This window comes from Podarcis cretensis (genome assembly GCF_951804945.1).
Source record: "Podarcis cretensis genome assembly, chromosome: 14".
Lineage (NCBI taxonomy): Eukaryota > Metazoa > Chordata > Lepidosauria > Squamata > Lacertidae > Podarcis > Podarcis cretensis.
The window spans coordinates 43,279,947-43,303,714 of NC_137183.1; the positions used below are offsets into that span (position 1 = coordinate 43,279,947).

The window sequence follows — 23,768 nt, forward strand, 5'->3', positions numbered from 1 at the left end:
TCTTCTGTGCTTAACTGAATTGTGCTAAAAGTATCTGCTGTCCTCCAGTCCTTCATTGTATTCTTCTGAGCCTAGAAGGCTTAACAATTTGCTCAATATTGGAGGCTGAAATGTGGAACAACCTGGATGGTTCTACAGAACCAATTTATTTTAAGCACAGCCTGTCAAAGACCAGCATTGCAGTATCAAACACTGAGGCGTGCCTGGATTTCAGTTGAGTGATATGGACCAGTGGAAAAATGCATGGCTACTGAGAATTTTATCTGTTTGAACTGGGTTCGATAAGCTTTGGCTGGGATCCAAATTGCCCTCTATGATTGCTGAATATACTTCTGTGCATCTTGGAACTAATGAAGACCACTCATGAGGGTGGTAGGACAAATGTGGGTGCGATCTCATTCATGGGAGTGGAGAAAGTAATCATCTTGTGAGGATCAAATATATAGCCCACTTTCAAGGCTATATTGCAAGGAAACACACCAGTGGATTTTGGTGATTGTGTTTCATGCATCATAAAAACGTTGTTAGGTTTCAAACCTCAGAGCCCATTTAATTGTATATAAAAAGTCCTGGATGTGTAGAGAGAGTGAGTTGGCCACAAATATTGAAGCTCCTGAAACAAGAAGGGTGGCCCCACTCATTCCTAAAAGGGTGTTGCTGCCTCTGAAATCTGCCTCAAGTGACCCCGGATGTGTGTTGATAAGAGTTTGTTTGTTCAACACTCTCCTTGATAACTGTACATTGGATAAATGTACACTTCCGCACTGCTATTAACTGTTTGTTTTGGAGAGGGCCCATAACTCAGAGGTAGAACCACATGCTGTGCATGTAGAAGGACTATAGTTTAAAATCTCATTGGCTGGAAAAGCAGGAACTTTCAAATGCATACGCACCATATCCTTAACAAACTACATTGCCCAGAATTCTTGGGGGGGGGGGATGCTTTAAAGGTATAGTGTCCCATCTTCATATATTTATGCACTTCCTCAGTTCCAGGAGTAGCATTGTGGGTTTAAGTTGTCTTTTGGATGAGAGGAAACCCTCAGTACTTAAAAACGGCCTTGGGGACAGATGTAGGGCAGATGAAAGGAAGCATTTCTGTGCGGAACACATAGTTAAACTATGGAATTTGCTCCCGCTTGTCACTGCCTTGGATGACTTTAAAAGTGGGTAAGTCATGAAAGCACGCCAGTGAAAGTAGATAAATAGGTACCTCTGCAGCAGGAAGTTAAACAGCATTTCCTTGTGCTCTGGTTTCCATCATGGTGCTCTGTTGTGCTGGAAGCAGTTTAGTCCTGCTGGCCACATGACCCGGAAAGCTGTCTGTGGACAAACGCCGGCTCCCTCGGCCTGAAAGCAAGATGAGAGCTGCAACCCCATAGTCGCCTTTGACTGGACTTAACCATCCAGGGGTCCTTTACCTTTTTTACCTTTACCCAAGGCCATTAGTCATTATGGTTACTAAACACGATGGCTTGTGTATTATTTCCCCAGGGTATCAGTCGCTGGGGGGCAACAGTAGAAGAGTGCTGCTGCAGTCATGTTCACTTTATGGGCTTCTCACGGGCATCTGGTTAGCCTCTGTGAGAACAGAATGTCAGGCTAGATGTAGATGAGCCTTCCCTATAAGAAAGACAGTCTTACTCATCTAATCTACATTAAAGAGACAAGAAAAAGACACACACTCTTGTGTTTAAAGCAGTATTTCTGACTTGCACTTCCAAAAGGAAGACCAAAGTGGTTTGTGCCACTCTCAGAACAATAAAAAATATGAATCTCATGTAAAACAGCGTAACATGCTGTAATCGTGCCACTAAGTTCCATAAAACCCAGCTTTTATGGAGAGTTGTATGCAAATACCTGTCTAAACAAGTACATTTTTAAACAAGTAAATTTGCAGGTTGGCATCTCTTGGGAGGGATTCCCACGAACACCCTGTTCTTCTGTGAAGTTTACCTTAAGCTGCTGATGGAAGCAGGAACAAGGCCTAATCCGTAGGTTTTCATGGTCTCTGTGTGCTTTCATATGGAAGCTGGCATTTCCTACATTATGGACAGGTTGCATAAGAGCCTTGCAAAGAAGCCTGCAAAAGTTAGTTGCCCATAGAAATGTTTACTAGCCAGCCTGTCTTAGCATATCTGTGGCACATCAGTGACTTAGTAGTCCAAAACATTTCCTTCATAGGTTTTTAAGCAGAGGTTGAATGATCTTTGGCTGATGCTTTATCTGGGATTTCTGAATTGCAGGGCATTAGTTGTTGCCTTAAACCTAAATTTATTTTGACATAAATAAATGGGGTATTCTCAGGAGTGTAAAGTATTCTGATCAGTTGACTAGTATCAATGATCACGAGTGTGTGTATGGGTGGGAGAGTAAATTGTGCAGGCAAAAGGCCATACAATAACAGCCAAGCTTTTTCACACATTTCCGTTCAGAGGGCCTTTTCGGTGGTGGCGCCCACCCTGTAGAATGGCCTCCCATCAGATGTCAAGGAAATAAACAACTATCTGACTTTTAGAAGACATCTGAAGGCAACCCTGTTTAGGGAAGTTTTTAATGTTTGATGTTTGACTGTGTTTTTAATATTTTGTTGGGAACCGCCCAGGGTGGCTGGGGAAACCCAGCCAGATGGGTGGGGTCTAAATAATAAATTATTCTTATTCGTATGATTATGACTGTGTGGAGAGGGAGAAGAAGTTGTGCTTCCTGGCCTCACCTTCTTTGTCCTTATATTCGGGGAAGTGTTGCATGTTCATAGGCTCACTCCATTATTTTCTCTTTTTCCCCCAGGGGTGGGGTGGTGGCTGTGAGAGCATATGAGAGCACTGACAGAGCCAGAAGGTTTAGATGCACCCTATCCACTATGCAGTTGCATAGCGGTGCACAGAATATCCCCAAACAGCTACAATCTCATATCCCGCTCCCAACCTCCATGCAAAAACATGGGCAGGGGATAGAATGTTCTCTCTGTTGTGTATTTCTCTGTGATGACATCTTTTTAATGGGGTGGAGGAGTCAGGGTTACTGGACAATAGCTGCAGGATGAAAAAGAAAGTCTTTGGGCCTTTTAAATAATGAGATAAGTTGGAATGTTGTGGATACCAGGAGAGGATATATTGATTAAATATTATTCTTCCTCACTCACGCCTAGTGAGCTTGTAGCAGAGTACATTCCCCTGTATATTGCAGGAAGCTAGTTGGTAGATCATTTGAATCTCTCGAGTTAAGGCATCCAGTCTAGCTTGTCCAGATTGGATTTGTTCCTGGTCAATTCCCCTTTAATTCCCTCTTAAAAAGAATAAAGACACAACAGTCTTCTCTTGAAAGTAACGAGAAGTTTACTTACGTTCAGTTCACAGTAGGTTCCCTGAAGGCAGGCTTTAGCTTGTAGCTACAGAAGAAAGTGTGGGTTAATCCCACGTGGGGATTGAGCCCATGTGCTGCTGGCTGAGAGCCAGCAGACAGCAAAAGTATCAGGAGAGGAAGATGGCTGTGTGACCAGCCCTTTTATGGGGTTTCACAGGGTCACACTTATCTGCCTGGTCACACGGGGGAGGACCAGACCAGTGTCACAGGAAGTCCACCTGGCTGGAGTAACATCTCCCTGTGTGTCCACTTTTTGACTGCTTTCTGTGATGTTACATCCCACAAGATGAAAGGAAAATGTTTAGAGCAGGGGTCGGCAAACTACGGTCTGCGAGCCGGATACGGCCTGAGGGGGTCGTTAAACCGTCCCTTGGCGTCCACTCAGTCAGTCCCCGTGTGGAGCTAAACCAACGCGGTGCACCAGTTTAGCTCTGCGCAGGGACTGACTTCCGGGATGCAGCCACAGCTTCCTATTGGCTGCAGGAAGCTCCTGCAGCCAATAGGAAGCCACAGACACCACCTCCTCCCCCCACCATGGCTCCGAAAGCCAGCGAGGAAAGATTGGGGGGGGGGGCATGTGCATGCTCACGCGCGCAGGTGATCCGGCCTGCTGGCGGAAAAGTTTGCCAACCCCTGGTTTAGAGCATCTTCTTCACAATTAGCCATTAGGAAGAAGCAAACCTATTCCCACCTTCCAGGGCTTTGTCCCATGAGTGCAAAGCTGCTGGGGTAATTGACAACAACAACAGCAACAGCAACCATTTTTTATTTATACCCCGCCCTTCCCGGTTCAAAAACCGGACTCAGGGTGGCTAACAACAAATTTAAAACACTTATAACATTTAATTATAAAAGCAGCATAAAATACAGTATAAAAACATGAATAACAATAAAATTCAAAAATCAATTAGATAATCCCCAGGGCTAGCTGGCTGAATTGGTCCTACTTGGGCCAGCGAGGAGGCCAGGGGAGAATTAGCTGTGGGGTCTCAGAGCGGGTGATCTTCATAAAAGGGGAGGGGGAAAGGAAGAGAAGGGAAATAAAAGATCAGGCTGAATTCAAATGAAAGGCCAGGCGGAATAGCTCTGTCTTACAGGCCCGACGGAAGGAGGTTAAATCCTGAAGGCCCCTAGTCTCATGGGACAAGGAAAGCAAAGGAGTGATGCAATGCTACAGTGAGCCAGTGCGTAGGTTCCTGGAGAGCCCTTTGCAAATGCTTTTCTGCTCGCTGGTCTGCTAGGACTAAGGTTTGGCATTGCATGCTGTAGGAATCCAGGCTTGTGGTTCAGGTCTCTCCAGACTAACCGCAAGCTGAAAAACAGGAAATAGATAGGCACGGAAGACCTGGGGAGGATCAAAGCAGCTGCAAGCACATTTCTGGGAGCGGGCGCATTTGCACTAAGCCAAGGCATGTCTTAGTGTGACATATGGCCCAGGCCTTTTCTTCCGTTGCTAGTGGAATGCTTGCCCCAGGGAGGCCTGCCTGGTGCCTTCCTTATATACCTTTATTTTTATTTTTGTTTATTTATTTTTTAATAAACCTTTCGATGGCAGGTGAAAAGGTTCCTCTTCAACCAGGCCTTTGGCTGATTAATATCCTATTTTATTCAAAATGTGGTTGTGAGAAAGAGGGTTATTGTTTTGTTTTTATTCTGCATTTTGTGTTTTTATATTGTGTTTTTATGCCGTGTACCTCCCTGAGATCTGTGGGTGAAGGATGGTATGCAAATTTAATAAATAATAGTAAAAATGATTATTAATAATAATAAGTGCTTCTTTCCATTGTAGCACGTTTTCAGTGGTAGCATCCCAGCTAGCCGGTTAAGATATGACTGTTTCAGAGGGTACTTGAGCCCGCACAAAATTGCTTGCCCTGTGGTCTTGTTTATGTTTTCATGTTGTCATTTTTGACTTTTATGTTTTAATGTTTATTGTTTTTAATGAAACTTGGCATACTACAGGTGAGTATGAATCCTTCTCATAGCAAAACAGATACAGTGCCCAATATTCAACCATTCTAGAAAGAAAAAAAAGATGATTCTGATTGGAGCTTGAGAGTTTATTCATTATGGAAATAATCTCTGGCCTCCAGGCCTGAATTGCATCCTGAAGTTTTGTGGTTAGAGCAGTTAATTTTGCTTCCCTTAGTTTGGAATTTGACTCCCAAGTACTTTGCAAATAATCTGTTTCTTGCCTGTAGACATAAAATAGGTTTCCTATTATTTCTTGGAAAGGTATGTGTTAGATTTTTTTTTTTTTAATGTAATGGAGTTTATTGCTGCTAAGCCACTTCCCGAATGGTAGAGCTGGAAGGAAGAGGTATAAACGATGTATATAAAACAAATAATTTCAAGGATGATTTCCTAGGAAAGTGGTTCTTGTTTCTGGCATAGAATGACTCTTTTAAAGTGCATGTGTGTAAAAGACTTAATGAAGGCTTAATCTAATGTTGGTTAATGTATTGCTCCTTTGTAATTGGAAAAATGTATATTCAAATGAAGTAGGTTCTTTTAAATAAATAAATAATAACCAAATAAATAATAACAAACAGGGCTGACTGTTTTGTTGTCTCGTTTTTAGGATATGATGATCCGTCAGAGACAAACTTGATACCGCATAGCATTCACTCTGTCAAACACGGGCAAGAAAATCGTCCCAGACCTATTCGCAGGAAAAGAAGTGTTGGTAAGGAATGGGAAAACCAAACATATATTAAAAAAAAAATGCCACGAGGTTGGGATAGAAGGATTGGTCCTGAAAAATGAGTCTTTTTTTAAGGGCAGAAAGAAAAATGACCTTATAAACCAGGCATAGGCAAACTCATCCCTCCAGATGTTTTGAGACTGCAATTCCCATCATCCCTGACCACTTGTCCTGTTAGCTAGGGATGATGGGAGTTGTAGTCCCAAAACATCTGGAGGGCCGAGTTTGCCTATGCCTGTTATAAACCCAAGGAGGACACCCCCCATACACTTTTTTATTCTTATTTTCTGCTCTTTTGCACAAGTCAGTCTACTTCTAGTGGGGTAGCTCATCCAGAAAATTATTTCTTTTTCTGCAGGATGCTCATGTGGAAATGTGAGTTAGGAAATGCAGTGCAGTGTCTGTGCCTTTCAGTTGTTTTCAGATTAGGCGCCAGCCACAGACTGGTGCAACCCTGAGAACACGTTGGGAAGAGTTAATTAAATAATGGAAAGCCTAATGGCTAAGCTGATGCCCAACGCAGCCTTCAACTTAACAAAATGTATCATACACAGCCTTTAACTTAACAAAATGTATCATACAAACTGCGGAGCTGGGAGGACGTCGCTGCAATTTATTTTAAAATATTACATCAATCTTCACCCTAATAAACAGTGCTGTTAATAGTAATGTTCTGGCAGAAGCAAGGGTGTTAGAATTAAATGGGTACTAATTGACCTTAAACAGCGGTGTTTTATGAACGTGCATTGTTACAACTGGTTCAGCAACCTGCTTGCTCTGAAGATACCCTCTGCCAGATCAAATATAATATCTGAACTATCAGAACAGAAGGCTGCTTTTAAAACAGAGCAGAATTGCTATCGTCTGGAGCCTGTTTCGCTATCAGGTAGACCTAGATTGCTACCCAGGACTGCCCACTGAAAGCTGCACTGCTTTTGCTCTTTATTTTTGCATTTATTGTTCCTGAGTCATTGTGGACTGTGTGCTGCTGGCTTATTTATTTATTTATTTGAAATTATCCCCCCCCCCTTTTAAGCCAAAACGCAGAGCTTCATCACAGCTAGGCTGGTATGTTATTTCAGGTGTGATCAGAAGGCACAAATACGGCGACAATCATTTATACCTCACACAGGACAGGAAGAATAGACTCCCCTACAGTCCCATGGTGGATTTTGGAGAGATCTCCTTGGATAGAGGATATCCTTGCATGCTATCCGTACAGTGCGCCAATATAGCCTTTTGTTCATGATGTCCTGAATGCTGTTATGGGTGAAGAATGTAAGGACATCCCAGTATGCTTGCAACGGTTCTTGTTTATTATATATTGCAAGAGCAGGGAGATGGGTTCCCCCTAGCATTGCCACATGCAGACCAGGGATCCGGTACACAGCTGGCAGGCTTGTTTCAAAGCAGAGGCCGTCGCTTATCTGGGTGCACCATTTCCCCCTCTGCAGAGGAAGCCATTCCTGCCGTCTGCAAAACGCGAACCGTTATATACGAGATACCTCGGAGTCAGATCGACCCGACGTCTGCTAACTTTCTGATATGGCCGCCGTGCGTGGAGGTGAAGCGTTGCACGGGCTGTTGCAACACCAGCAGTGTGAAATGCCAGCCGTCACGGATACACCACAGAAGCGTCAAGGTGAGGAGAAATGGAACTCAGGTGCAGCGGGGAGGGCGGGTGGGTGGGTGTTTTGAGGGAAGAGGTGGTTCAGCATTTTGTTCGGATTCTGTCGTTTTCATTTTTCTCGCCTTGGCAGCCATGGGAGGTTATTCAGTTGTTTCTGTTTTGATTTTGGTTATGTATTCTGTGATTTTATCCCGTGAACACGCCCCCCCCCCCCCCGGAATCTGCCTGTATAGGGCAGTATACAAATTGAATAATATTTTTTTTAAAATCATCATCATCATCCCTCAGTGTGAATTCCTACTGGTTCTCATTTGGTTACAACTTTGCTCAGCCTTTCTTATCCTGGGTACAGTCATACCTTGGTTCTTGAATGTAATATCTTCCGGAAGAAAACGTTGGAAAACCAAGGTGTGGCTTCCGATTGGCTGAAGGAGCTTTCTGCACCCAATCGGAAGCCGCGTTGGACGTTCAGCTTCCAAAAAACATTTGCAAACTGAAACACTCACTTCCGGGTTTGTGGTGTTCGGGAGCCAAGACGTTTGAGTACCAAGGCGTTCGAGAACCAAGGTGTGACTGTACTTGCAGCTGATTTCATACTGCAAGTCTCATCACCCTTTGTTGGTATGGCCAGTAGTGGTACTAAATGACTGGATGACACCTAAATTGGGGAAAGCTGCCTTTTAGTTAAACTTTTTTTTCTGGAAGTGCGCTGCAAGCAGTGCTGATGGTAAACACTTTAAAGAATAGCTAAGCGAGTTAGCTGTTGTAGTGATAAATGAGGGCTCTTGCACACTTCCACTAGAGATTTGCTCCGATTCAGTGTTAAAAGAGTGGGATTTCCAGGGTAAAGTGGTGGAGCAAATGGAAAACCACTTAGAAACATGCCTAGAAAGTACGGAACGAGCAGAAAACCACTCAAACCCATGCTTCCAAATAAAGTGTGGATGAGCTCTGAGTGTAGTGACTTTCGGTGTGCAGTGCTTTTGTTTCTCTCTCATTATAAGCAAGAGCAAACTGGCCCATTTAGCTGTTTACAACCTAGGATGCTGCTTTATGCTGAGGGCTCATCCACATTTGAGTTGGGATAGCTCAGTCAGTAGAGCATCAGAATCTTAATCTGGATGGCCCTTGTGGTCCCTTCCAACAATTCTGTGGTTCGGTTTGTCCTGCCATTTCCCCCCAGGAAAATACACTGCTTACCACTGAATCGGAGCAAACATCAATTGGTTTTTCTGTCTGATGGACATTGGTTCCAATTCAGTGGCCAACAGCGGGTTTTCCTAGAGAAAGCAGTGGGAGAAACAAAAAAAACCTTTTGGACCCAGTTTTCTAGACACAGGACAAGTGTCAGTGTAAACAAGCCCTTAGTCATCAGGCCATTTGTCTTTCTGGCTTAGTGGTTCTCCAGGTTTTCAGACAAGGCTCTCTCAGCTCTTCCTGAAGACATTTTGCATTCAAACATTGTGTTCTACCCGAAGTTACTACCTTTTAGAGAAACCCTGAAAATTAAAACATCCATGCTCACACTGCGAGTGTGGCCTGGAACACACTAAACAATCCTTTGCCTTTTTGCAGGGAAGTATGTAAAGAATGAAGTGGCACAGATTAGGGGTGGTGTTTTGTTTAAAAAATAAAATATTTTTTTGTTTTGTTTTATCCCCCTCTAGGGTCAGTTATGACCCCAAATGTGTAGGAATGCTAAATAGCATTAACAAGCAAACAGGCCTGATTATGCCTTTCCCACAAACTCCCACAGCCTTGTTCTTGATTTTAAATGATAAAATAACTCAGGGGACATTTTGAATGTAAAAATCCTTGTACAGTCATGTTTCCTTAATTAAATATTATGTAGGCTAAATTGGGCTTTTATTTGTGGAAATACAGTGCTTTTGATCTGCTGGTGGGAGAGAAATGTGTTTCATATATTCTCATCTCCTGGGATTTGAGATTCCTTATGGTTTGATTCCACATTTACTCATTAGGCGAAATCCATTTTTTCTGCTTGCCACAATCTATCAAACAGACATTTTGGGAAATGAGTGGTATTTGTTTGTTAGGTTGGGCTTGGTCTCCCTGTTAACTCTATGCTGGTTCAAATCAGCAGCACCCATTTGCCAATGCATCTGCGACACACACACACACACACACACACACACACACACATCCCTTCCATCTTCACAATTCTATGATTCCATGAAAAGTAAAACACATAAACAACAAATTCAGGAAACTTCTCCCAAGACCTGGGCAAATAGATAAAAGCTATGAAAAGAAAGTATTCATTCAAATATATTTTGAATACCGGTGTTGTTTTGTATGAAAGAGAATAGGAAGAGGTTTGTATCAACTTTATTAATTTAATCTGCACATTTTAAGTGTCAGCACATGTATACTTAGTGCTCCTCATCGGGTCAGCAACAAGTCTAGGATCTTTGGGTTTATGAATGAGGAAAACTGGTCATTGATGGGAGCTATTATGTATATGTTTTGTGCAGACGTATAGCTGAAGAAGTGAATAATGCGAAATAGATAAGTACCGGTAATCTGTATTATATAACAGAGAAGCAAATTTCATACAATAGTAAGTTCCTGTGAAAGAGCTTTATCAGTGGGGAAGGAAGTTTTTTAACATGAAAAGCTCCAGTAAAAATATCAAGATAAAATTTTGTTGGAGCAAATGTTATTGTAGTAATTGATAAGATATTGCCTGCCTGGGTTGTTTTCCTTTTTTGCTGTGCAAATAGGTAGGCTTTTCAGCTGGCGCTGATAACTCCTTTATTTAAAATTGGTGCCAAGATTTCAATATGATAGAATTCACCTTTGCACAATAATGTTCCCTGTACATAGAAAGCCATTATGTCAGGAAGGAGACCAGGTTGCTGTGTTTTCTCAATAGAAGTGTGGACTGCCTTATACGGAGTCACACCACTGGCCCATCTACAGGAGCATCTAAACCTCTGGCTAGCAGCAGCAGCAGCAGCAGCTGTCCATGGTCCTGGGCACTTGCTCCCCAAGATCATTTTTTTTTAGCTGGAGACATTTGTAATTGAACTTCCCTGGTTAATAGCTTATAAAATATAGCTATCTCACCTGCCCACACATACTTGTGTTTCCTTTCCTAATAGCCTGGAGATTGCTATCATCTGATTACTTTCTTTAATCTTCTACTTGCTTTATTACATTTGTATAAGTTCTTTGGGCAATTTCCATTAAAAGAAACCCCCACCCAAAAACAATTTGTGATAAAACCACCAAAACAAAGCAAATCAATCTATTAAAACCACAACATTCAAATTAATATGTATTTTAATTAATTGATTGTGATTATATGTAAACTGTGTTACTTTTACTGTTGTTAGCCGCTCTGAGCCTGGCTGGGGAGGGCGGGATATAAATAAAACATTATTATAATTAAAATTCCAGATGAAGCAAGCAATCAGTTAAACATTAAAAAGTAACAATCCAAATTTGTTGTTGTTCATTCGTCATATAAATACTTCAGTGGTCCTCTTAGTAACCCTGTCCTAAATCTTCATTTCTTTCTGAAAGTCTAGGTGAAAAGATATGTATTTACTCACCTTTGCTGAAGAGGCCATATGCATCTCCTGCAGGACAAAATTCCATAGGCTGGGGTGGGGGGTGGGGTTGTACTCAGGATACCCTATCCTGTCCTGTCCTATAACTTGTGTTGATAAGTAGCATTGGCAGTTAAATAAATGGAAGAACCTATAGAAGGGCTTCTGGAGAAGATTCAAAATACCTGGGCAGGTGTGTCTGGGAGAAAGCAATGCTACTTTGCAACTAAGGTAGCACAGCACCACATCGATCCAAATGCATCTTCCAACTCAGCAATTCTGCGATTCTCTCTCACCCACTTGTGTTAATCTTAAATTGAAAACAAACCACTTTGGGAAAGGGCGCAGTGCAGTCTTGATATTCAGATGTTGCTGCTGCACTCAACCTTCATCAGGCTTCCCGGAACCAATTCTATTTTCAAGTGAGTCCTTAAATACATATATATAGCTCCTCAACACGCTTGGCAAACATTAATTTTAAAAGCAAAGGAGGATCAGAGACAAATCTAATTAACCTGCAGCCTCAAGAACAAACACAGCTGTTTAGCAAACATGAGCTGCCTGCTGCAGCAGTATTTATGGTGGATGGAGATTGCGTTGCTCCTTCTGATGCGGAGAGATGATTGGGGTCCTCAAAGGTAACTCTGCACTGCAGATAAGCCTGTAAGCGGTTTTGACTTGCCAGAGTTGACTGGTTAGCTCTGAGCATCATTTAACTTGGGCCTCCTTGAGGCATTTTGGGGGCAGTTGCTCGGGGTGGGGGAGGCTGGAGGTTCTTGCTGAAGTTGCAGTGTGCCATGAAAATGTTTAGAGCAGGGGGCGCCAGCTAGGAGTCAGCGGGTGCCATGATGCTTGGGAAAGTTTCTTTCTTTTCTTAAAAAGTAAGTCTCTAGCTGTCCTAGAAAGAAAGTTATGGGGTGAATTGTGCCGGTGCCTTCAAAGCAACTTCTGTGAAAGGAGAGTGTATTGCAGCCACCTTGTATATTTTTCCAGGTACTGAGGAATGCTCCCTGTTAGTATTAGACAGCATCCATCTCTCTCTCCCTCTCTCTCTCTCTCTCTCTCTCTCTCTCTCTCTCTGTGTGTGTGTGTGTGTAAGCTAAACAAGCTGTAGCTTAGGGCCCCACTCTCTTGGGGGCTGCAAAAACATTTAAAGAAAAAAACCTGGATGTACATTTCTAAAATATAAGGTAAAACCTACATACAGCAACAGTATTTTGTGTTGTGTTGGCTCCTATAATGTAATTAGATCCATAAATTACCACATAGCATATATTCAACACAAAAAACAGTGACAATCTGTTGTTGACAAAGGACAGCTGGACATATAAAGGGCCCCATTACCTTCAGTAGCTTAGGGCTTCATCAAACCTAAATCCGGCCCTGGTGTGTGTGTGTGTAGTCAATAAAGTGTGGTCTCCACGATCAGGACCAGCAGGGCAAAGCTCACTTCCCATGGTAAGGTTTGTGTTCTGCCACACCCATCAATTATTTTGCAGCTAATTTTTGACTGGCACCCGCAGCACGCTCTCAAAAATTGAAATGTGCCCATTGGGCCAAAAAGCTTGGTGACCCCTGGGCTTGAGAACGGAAACGCAGGCATTTAGAACCAGATCACTCGAGTGCTATAGCCAAGAATTTCCTGGGTCCTGGGAAATCATGTGGTTCTGGGAAGCAATAGCAGCTTTGCTTCAAAGCATCTTCCCGGTTAGTCATAGGTGAGCATTTGTTACCTGACGCATGGGTCAGCATTAATACACAACTTGCTCTGGCTCATGATGGCAGAGCATGAATTTCCCCAACAGTAGAAAAAGGGAAACATACAAAAAGCTGGTCCTAAAAGGTCTACATTGGCTCTTTGTATGTTTCCGAGCACAATTCAAAGTGCTGGTGCTGTCCTTTAAAACCCTAAATGGCTTCAGCCCTTTGTACCTGAAGGAGTGTCTGGAACCGACATCGTTCAGTCTGGACACTGATGTCCAGTTCTGGAAACACACCTTGGTAAAAACCCTTTCAAAAACCATCAGCACTTACTAGACTTCCTCCAAACTCCAACCCTCCACAGACCTCAAAGGTTGGTGCAAAGGCTCGTGGGATTGCAATGGAAAAGGCTCATGGGATTGCTTGAAGCTGTTTTCACACTGTTTGAGGGCCACTTTGGGGTTTGATTTATTTTGTGGCAGTGCGTATGTGCATGGTTGCCCATGACTCGAACACACCGCACGGGGAGTTGCCTGTAAAATCTTTTAAAGCCCCCTTTTGTTTGTATAGTTCTTTGGATTTGAATCATCGCTGCTCTTGAGAAACTGGATAATTCTTATCTGCTGGTGTTAGCCGCTTAGATTAACAAGTGACATCACGTTGTGACCCATGCCCACTGTTTTTTAAACGTTGTGCTCCAGAGGTCTTGAGAAAATCCTCCCCCTTCAAAACGTTAATTAAAAACGAGGAGTCACTTTGGAGCAGTGTGTTCTTTGTAGAGGAGGGCTGCCTGACCCCCACCACACCACACCCGTAGTCTCCAAACAAGAAAACCCATATTTATTTCCTCCTGCGTCAGATGTACTCTCTTTCTCTCTTTGATATAATTAATTGTTTCTCAAGCTCTTGGGAATTCCCATGTTGCGGAGATGAATGGCTTGAGTGTATCATAATCCAGAAGATCCTCTTTGGGGGTCACACAGAAGGTGGCGAGGGCTGGAGGATGGGATCTGTTTTGCTTATTCCCAGAACGGAGTTGAGAGGCTCCCTTGTTCTGCTTCCATGATGTCAAGCTTATGTAAAAGGCCCTGTTTTGGGGTTGACACTGAAAAAGACCTCCATTTCTCACCCATGCTTTACTGACAAGATGGTGAGATCATCGCGCCTTCCCTAATAAGCCCCCTCTGACTGCAAGTTTATCCAGTTAGTGGAGAGGTCACTGTGTAGGATGCAAGGACAGCAGAGGCCAAGAGACTGACGAGAGCATCGGGAAGTCAAATGCACTGCCTGTCTTGAGCCAGGGACATGGTGCCATGGTGCTAGCCTCTCCTCCCTAGGCTGGTTGCTGGAGAATGCTGCCAAATGAGCAGGATCAACTGCCCTAGAAAGCTGGATTGTATTGCTCCAGTATCATAATATTCATCTCAGATGGTACATGCATGGTGAATGGGCCAGGTCATGCAGCTGGAACCAGTGGAGCGGGAAGAATAGTTCTTTGCATTCCTTATTTAATGCCCCATTTGTGAATGCTTTAAAATAATAATAATAATAATAATAATAATTATTATTATTATTATTATTATTATTATTATTATTGCTGTCATGGTGGCTCCATGTTGATGTCACGCCGTTCCGCTGGTGGTGATGTTCTGATTGGCCTTTTCTGTGTAGCAGTCAAAATCGCAGTTGTCCATTCCATACCTTGCTCTGTTCCAGTCCTTTCCCAATGTTAGCATCCAACAAAATTATTTTTTTAAGAGCAACTGTACCCTACTTTTCACAAGACACCCGCTGCCTACAGGCTTACAGTCTTCAGAAGAAGAAAAAGGAAAGCATGGCACGCAAGGGAAGAGGGACAGGGAGGGAAGAGGAAGATGAAAATCAAGCTCAGGCGCTGCTTTCTAAACAGTTGCTTCTATAAAGACCAGCTGGCACACATTCAGGGGCAGATGGGGCCTGATGGAGCTGGGCTCCCAGCAAAGCTGGTAAAATGAGCCCTGCTTCCTGTCTCTCCCACTGAGGCAGTCTGATGCTCTCACAGCACAGCCGATAGAGTGAGTGGTAATAATTAAACATTTCTTTTTTAATCAACTATTCTTAAGGTTCATCACACCACATCAGGAAGCGGATTAGCTTTAGCCAAATCGTATCTTGATTTCCTGGTTCCTTATATAGTCTGCCTGGTTGGCTGCCTGTTCTGGAGTGTTACCTTTTCTGGAGTATTAATCTGGTTTCATGCCGTTGCATTTTTTAAAAAGAAATATTTTAAAGGATTTTAGCCTAATCCTAAAAAGTCAGTCGTGTTGATTCCCACCTTGACTTCCCATATTTCAGAATAATTCCAATGTCATGGAATTCTACTCAACATTGATCCAGAGGAGAACTCCTGTGTATAGTTAGCAGAATAAAAACTTAAACACGTTGCAGGATTCCCCCAAAATGGACCAGAGGCAATTGTGTTTCATCCAGCAGAGCCTTACTGCTACTGAAGGCAAATGGTCACAAATCCCATACAGTCAGGATTGGCACTGTCCATAAAAAATCCAGTTGCAGCAGACTTAACTTAAACTTATAATAAGTAAGTTTGAGCATGTCTCTGAACAAAAAAAGAGATTTGGTTACACACCAGCAACATTCAGTTTGCTTCCTGGACTTCTGCCACACCAAAGAATCGCCAAACTGAAACAACTAAATCATGTACTATCAATCTGCACTTTACTCATACATTCCGGCAATCTTCCCCTTCCCTCCCGTATTCGTATGGAGTCCAGTAGCCTTTAAATGTTAACTTCTACTGAATTAAGTGCATGGTGTAGTCGTTGCTGTGTCTTGTGTCAAGTGCAGTAGTATTGAACCCATCTTGGCATTAGGCTGCTGGTGACTAAACAGATGAATGCCTTCCATTTACCAAATTGCCCTTTTGTAATTTGATCTCCACATATCTTCTCTGTCCACCCGGACAGCCTTTCTCCCTTGTCATGTAGTTAAGAAGATGCTGTCTTCTGTTTGGCGTTTCCAGTAGGATGGATGAATGTTGTAAATCCACTTTGCCTTCCAAAAAGCCCCATCCATTAATTCCTTTCCCCCTGAAGCATAATCCAGCTATCGCTTCTTGAGCCACTTTGTGCAAACATTCTTGGTCTCTCAGCTGTCACTTTTCTGTCCTGCTGGCTTTTGTGTTGTCTATTTAAACCCCAACAGAATGCCAGACCTGTATCCCAGCGCTCTAGCCTGACCCTTGCGGCCCTTTGGGGATATGGACCACTTCCATCGGCCGTCATTCCATCGCACTGTTGCTAATCCACTTGAGAGCTGCGGCAAATAAATGTCCTTTGAGAAACGTGACTCCCGTTCCAAAAGGCATTCCATCATGTGGGAGCTCTTCAAGAATTTTTTTCTTTTCTTTTTTCTTTTTAATGACTAGTGAAAAGTTTATGCAGAAAGTTCTCCCCGCAATTAATTTTTACATTGTTAAACAAGATCTGCCAATATATAACATGGATTCTTTTTGACGGATTTGAAATATTTTTAAAAATCTATCTAGAGATAAAGAGAAAAGTTTTTGTGCAGAAAATAAAAATAGGGGATCAGCAGCATTTGAAATTTGCCAGGTGCATTTTGAACCTGGCTATTGGTCGCGGGTGGCGCTGATCAGAAGGTTAGCGGTTCGAATCCCCACAACGGGGTGAGCTCCCATTGCTCAGTCCCTGCTCCTGCCAACCTAGCAGTTCGAAAGCACGTCAAAGTGCAAGTAGATAAATAGGTACCGCTCCGGCGGGAAGGTAAACGGCGTTTTCGTGTGCTGCTCTGGTTCGCCAGAAGTGGCTTAGTCATGCTGGCCACATGACCCAGAAGCTGTACGCCGGCTCCCTCAGCCAGTAAAGCAAGATGAGTGCCGCAACCCCAGAGGTGGTCACGACTGGACCTAATGGTCAGGGGTCCCTTTACCTTTTATTGGTCGCTTGTGACCAAAGGAATATGCCCAGGTGCCAGGATGGCGTCTGATGTCTCCACCATCTGGAGGTGTGTGCCTGGGGATCTGTGGACCTTGACTGTTTTTATGCATTAGCAACGAACCCTGTAGAAATGTATCCATGATTTTTTTTAATCTCCGCAACCAAAACGAATTTCAGGAACCAAAAAGTCATACTGAAAAACAACTTTCAAGCTGCTTGGCCCCCAAATGGCTACTGGGTGTTTTGTTTTGGCGACTGTAACGCCAGTTGAAGGAGCCATTTGGCCACCTAGCCTATATATCTGACTTATATATACTTATATATACACCTACATATCGCCTCATAAACATCTCAGCAAACCCAGTTTCGGATTTCCTACAAATCAGCACGCTCTCCAGACCTTATTTAGCCAAGCCCAATGCTACAAACAGCACACAGAGAAATCAAAGAGGCTGGTTTGATGGGCAATGCAAGGATGCAGAGAGAGATCTGCTAAGGGCTATTAGAATCTATCGGGGAAAACCTTCTGAAATCAACAAGGAAAACATGGGAAGGAGCAGAGCAGCATACAAGAAAATTCTTGAGAACAAAAACGCAAGCTTTGTGAGAAGCCAATGGCAAGAACTAGGATGGGCAGTGGCTGAGCAAAGAGAGGACAAGTTTTGGCTTTTGGTGTCTTGGAGCATGAAAGAATTGAGATCAACACTAGATGCCACCATATTGGCACAATGTTGGGTGGTTTACTATGCTGATTTTTTTGGAGGACAGGGCAATCATTTGACGCCGAGGTGACCATCGATCAGCCACCTGAAGTGGAATACCTGAAAGCCGAGCATGTCTGTGTAGCTCAATGTCAGAGTATTTGCTTTGCATGCAGAAGTTCCCCGGGTTCAACCCCTGTCTTCTCCAGGTGGGGCTGGGAGAGATACTGTGCATGAAATCCTGGAAGGCTGCTGCCAGCCAGTGTAGACAGTACTGAGCTAGGTGGAACAATGCACTGACTACATGTAAGACAGCTGTGTTCCTGTGCCCCTTGTTTGTTTGCTTTTAAAATAATTTTTATTAAAGGTTTTCTTAGTTTACAAAAGCACGTTCATTGTCTCTTTTTTCAGGTTGTGTTTTCTACAGATCAGTTACATTTGTTGTGAGACGTTACTTGGGTCAAACATTTATAGAGTTGACTGTACCTGCTAATTGACTCAGTACTATCATTACGGAATCCCCAAACACTTTGTTATCATACGTGTATAGTATGCTTAGCTTGAGGAGTATGTGTGCTCTTGGTTTATAGTTTATCTGCGCTGGGGAATTTTTTTTTTGATTACAGTTTATTTCTGACACATGTAATTTTCCCCATTGCTGATTCATTCCAATGTCTGAAATAAGTGCAGCCAATATGAAAGTTGTTCCATTATTGCTGCCGTTCTTGTCTGTATCTTTGATTACAAAGGTCTTAATCTGTGTTTTGTTGTTGTGAATGCGACCGGCTTAGTCATCCTTTGATGCCGGGTGACTCAGATTTGCCATACGTTTTCCTTCAAACTTTGCACTTAGTTAGAATTTAGACCATGCCAGAGGAGGCTCGGAGCATATTGCTTCAACCCATGGGTGACCTTTTGAGCAAAGCATTCTTACGAGTCGTAGCCTGCTGTAAATCTATCTTGGTGGAAAACTGTCAGCCTTGGAAAATGTTGCAAATGCGAACGTTTCAGACATGACGTCTGTGGACAAAAAAACGGTGGCCAGTGCTAACCCTAGAAAGATCTTCGCCTCCCAAAGCATCTGCGATAACTTCTAATTATTTATCTTATTTATCTGTGATAAATTGTGTCATCTCACTGTATACAAGTTGTACAAGTGACAATAAAGTATTTCAACTTGCTTGAACCTCTAAGAAATAAATTTAGGGAGCTTTCCCCCCTGTCCTTCAGATGCCTTGACATGGTAACTCTTACGTACTAATGAAAAAAAATATTTTGGGTACTATGAATTAATTCCACAGAGATTTTGGATTAGTGGAAATATCATGCTTTGGTACAGGAAGTAGAAGGGCTCAGCAGGGCTCATGCCTTGCATGTAGAACCGGGATATGGGATTTATGGCTTTCCAGATGCTGTTGGGCTTCAACAACAATTAGACTCAGCCACCATTACCAATAGTTGGAGAGCACCAAATGATTTCTGGTAGCCAGGCTGGAAAAGACTTCACCTGAGATCTTGGACATCTGGTGCGAGGCAATGCAGACAATACCGAGGGGTGGTGGCTAGATGGAAAACTGGGCTATAGGAAGCTGGACTCATCATGTGCTCTCAAAGCAATAATGCAATGTGCTTCTCAACTCGAATGAATAGCATGTTCTAGCTGTTGAGCATGTGTGCAGCTGTATACTTCGTCAGACCCTGCTCCCCTGGGTGCTCTGACAACTCTCCTCTTACAGGACAGTCCTGTTTTTTGTTCCTTGGAAGAGTTTTTTGCCGTGTCAGTGCAAAAAATATAAACAGAAAATCTAGAATATGCAGGACATAAATCACTTCCACAACCTGCTTATTTACCTGTTGTTCGCTTTAAAATATGGAACAAATGAACTTCAAAAAACTGCTGATTGTAAGGTTGCAAAGTCAATCCATGTTACCGAAGTCTCTTGACAGCCAAAGGACTAGATTTGGGTTGACATTGTCCTCAGTCCCCTCAGTCCCTGGGGCAAAATGAGAGTGCCTGAAAGACCTACGAATTGTCTTGTGACTTTGTCTGATTGCAAATCTTGATGGCTACGATGGATGGCAGCGTGCCTCTGAGTAGCAGTCTCTGGGGAACAACAACAGAGGAGTCCAGCCCTTGGGCTTCCCAGAGGTATCTGATTATCCACTGTGGGAAACAGGATGTTGGACTAGACAAACCTTTGGTCTGATCTAGCAGGACTCTTGTTCTTATTTTCAGTCCCTTGTAGTCCACAGATGCCAGGAATTAGCTTGATAGGCTCATAACTCACCCTGGGACTTTGTTGTCTTTCATTCTCCACATACACCCCTTCTCCAAGTTCAGTTGGAAATGGACTTCCTGGATATGCCAGATTGGTTGATCTGTGAGTCTTGTCTTTTGGGTAGGAGGTTCGGGCGAGATGGCCTTTAAGATCCTTCCAGCTCTTGTGGGGAAGCCCTGTTAACATGACGGGCTGTATTTTTGTCCTTTCATAAAATGTTCTTCGCTGGTTTCTCTTCGCCCCACTTCTTTGGGTGCTGCTGGATACTCTGAGGCCACAGTGAGGCTTTGCAGGCAAAAGCAATGCCTCTCTGTGCCATTGGCTTGCCTGCTCTGATGTCACAGCAAGCCTAGGATTAGATAGTTCAGTGCTGGTGCCAGTGTGGTATAGTGGTTAGGAGCGGTAGATTAGTAATCTGGTGAACCGGGTTCGCGTCTCCACTCCTCCACATGCAGCTGCTGAGTGACCTTGGGCTAGTCACACTTCTCTGAAGTCTCTCAGCCCCACTCACCTGACAGAGTGTTTGTTGTGGGGGAGGAAGGGAAAAGGAGAATGTTAGCTGCTTTGAGACTCCTTCGGGTAGTGATAAAGTGGGATATCAAATCCAAACTATTCTTCTTCTGCTGCTGCTAAGTGGAGAGAATTTGAATCCAGAGGTGTAGAGGCAACATTTTTTAAATTAACCCCCTCTCTGCCAGTTATCAAAGGGTGGCAGGACTACAGGGAGACACACACTGGCCTCTGCCATCAGCCAGGGTGCCAAGACTGCACCCCAGAGCAAAATATCATGGGAAAGGGGAGACCAACTTGGCCATGAAGGAGCAGCTGTGCTAATGTTGGCTCTCCTCTCCCCCTACCCTCATTCCTTTTTCATTGCCTCTGTTTAGTGATCCTGTGGGCTGTCTTGTCTTTTAATACCACAGTACTTAAAAAATAAAAATAAATCAGGTGCTTTATCAGTGTTAAATATTAATAGTTGTGGTAGTAGCTGCAGTCGATGATGACAATGTAATAATAATAGCTGCCCGAGACAGAGATCTTTCAAACCGAAACAGGGGTTTGGGAGACTTTTGTTGACGTTTTGCTGCTTTGTAATATGGGCTGGCAGAAATGATCAAAGGGGGTTTGCATACCAGCAGGGCTTTTGTTGGCAAAGGAAGAGGAACAAGCCAGAGGGGAAGGGCTCTCGAGCTCTAATAGCAAGAGGAGGAGCCCTTGCCTGCGTGAGAGCAATAGACTCCGGCTTCCCTCCTGCCAAGGGAGTAGGTGAAATTCTTCTCGAAAAGAAAGGCAGCATCTTTCATCAGCCGGAAGTTATCCAAGATAGTTGGACAAACATTTATAATATGAGTGGCTCCTGGCCAAATACTACTCAGACCTGGGTTCCCAGCATAGCATGACTTCCCTTGTGGGCTTGCTTGTTTTAAAATGTCCTGCTTTTGCATCTGGGGTATTTTGGCAGGCGTGCCTGTTTTTTTGGAAACAAACGAAGAAGGCACCACTGGTCCTTATAACGGAAGGTCCCGAAATGTAGACTCGCTTGAAACTTGGTAGATGGGAAGCCAACAATATTTTATTCTTACCTCTTGGAAAGACAGCAGAAATCTAAACCACTGAGGCCCAGAGAATAAGACCTTTAGCAATTCTTTCTTTCTTTCTTTCTTTCTTTCTTTCTTTCTTTCTTTCTTTTTACCTTAAGCAATAAAATAGGAATGTAAATACCGTTGGGTGTTTACGATCTGATTACTGTGAATGAGACTATTGCCATGGTTTCATCTGAACCGTTCAATGCTCTGAGACCCTTCAGGATGAAAGATGGTCTAAACGTGCAAAATAAATCAATGAATGAATACACTAAAGTGTGGGATGTTGGGGAGGGGACACCCACTCCTTAAATATTATTCAATATTTGTGGATGTTTCCTGACTGCGGAGCCATCTTCAAGGCCTTTTGCTGCCTGAGAGAAAGGCCCCATCTGCACTATGCATTAAAAGTACTGTGGTACCACTTTAAAGAGCAATGGCTTCCCCAAAGAATCCTGGGAAATGGAGTTTGTTAAGGATGCTGAGAGTTGCTAGGATACCCCTATTCCCCTCAAAAATTTCAGAGCTGTGTAACAGTCAACTCTTCCCATGGAATTCTGGGAACTGTACCTCTGTGAGGGAAACAGGGGGTCTCTTAGCAACTCTCAGCACCCTTAACAAACTCCATTTCCCAAGATTCTTCGTGGGAAGCCGTGTCTGCTAAAAGTGGTATCATAGTGTTTTGATAGTGTAGATGGGGCCAGAGATGGGCACCCCCAATTCCATATACAGTGGTACCTTGGTTCTCAAACTTAATCCGTTCCAGAAGTCCGTTCCAAAACCAAGGCGCACTTTCCCATAGAAAGTAATGCAAAATGGATTAATCTGGTGCAGACTTTTAAAAACAAACCCTAAAACAGCAATTTAACATGAATTTTACTACCTAACGAGACTATTGATCCATAAAATGAAAGCAATAAACAATGTACTGCAGTCACACAATCATTCAATCAATCAGTAGCTGAACTGGGTTCTACACAGTCACAAAAACAAAAAGAGTCGCAAAAACATAAACACAAAATAAATAGCAAAAACAGACCCCAGCATAACACTCAAAACGGAAGTGTGGCACTCAAATCAGAAGCGTAACACTCAAAACGGAGCACGTTCGGCTTCCGAAAAGGGTTTGCAAACTGGAACACTTACTTCTGGGTTTGCAGTGTTTGGGTTCCAAGTTGTTTGAGTACCAAGGTGCTGGAGAACCAAGGTATCACTGTACAGAAGTTAACTGGCCTGGAAGTCAAACCTTACTTTATGCCTGGCTATAGGGCAGGAGCCTCCACTGTACCTGAGGACACTAAACTAGGGCACAGGGTGCAGGATAGGTCCCACATGGCACAAAATGCAGCATCCCAACCCATCACCTCTCTTTGCTGCCCCAAACTCTGTAGCCACCCCCCAGTCTTCCTGAGATGATGCTGGACCTGTTTGAATGGACAGTTCACCTGTAGGAATGGCACAGGCAGACAGATTTAGATTTGAGGAACAGCAGGTTTTAGGAGACAAAAGTCAGAAGGTTTCCAGCTGGAGTTGCTGGCCAGAGGTGCTCAGTAACCTCTTGGGGCCCTTATACTCCTTGCGGTAGAGAAGTCTGTCTGTCTGTACTCATGCTTGGCTTGTATATATTTGTAAAGAAAGCAGCTATTATAAAGACCCCGTAAGCTTTTGACCCCTTTTCAAAGGAAGCAAAACCCATTCGGCAGCACTACACCTCAAACTTCTCCCCGCTTGGAAGTAACAATGCTTTTCTGCTGCAGAACGGGATGCATAAAAAACACCCACAAACCTCAGTCCAGCTGCGTACACACCCTGTCAGAAAATCGGCCGCAGTGCCAATTTGGCAGGGAGAGCCGAGTGACGATGAGGCCCAAATCCGGTTCCTGAACAGCTCCCCTGTACCGTTGCCAATTTTATTTATTAAATTTACATCCGGCCTGCCTTCTATAATTTGAGCCCAAGGCAGTATCTGTATGGCTCGCAGGTGGTCGCATTAGCAGGCAACGACAGCATCCGGATTTCCTTCGCTTCAGGAAGGTTGCTGAGCCATGTGCCTTGAAGCCAGGTGTGGGCAGATGTCAGACTTGCAAGATCTTCATGGGTTTGCGCTAGAACACCCAAGGCTCACTAGCAGGAGCCAGCGGCAAAACAGTGGTTCAAGGAGCCAGACCCAACACGCTGGCTTATGGGACAGAGCCAGTTGCGTCTCCCAACCCCGGGTGTCGGGCACAGAACTTGCTTGGCAGTGCAAATCTACATCTGAGATGCTGCAGAAC

The 23,768-nt window shown here is 43.6% G+C and overlaps 1 protein-coding gene across 2 annotated transcripts in view; it reads left to right on the top strand.

Annotated features, from left to right (window-relative positions):
• The window catches only part of PDGFA (platelet derived growth factor subunit A), a 61,264-nt gene that overhangs the window by 32,140 nt on the left and 5,356 nt on the right, over positions 1–23,768 (top strand). For both annotated transcript variants that reach the window (XM_079954049.1, XM_079954050.1), the window contains exons 3-4: positions 5,948–6,052; positions 7,525–7,712. In XM_079954049.1, the coding sequence (XP_079810175.1) occupies positions 5,948–6,052; positions 7,525–7,712 (293 nt within the window). The remainder of the gene's footprint in view (positions 1–5,947; positions 6,053–7,524; positions 7,713–23,768) is intronic.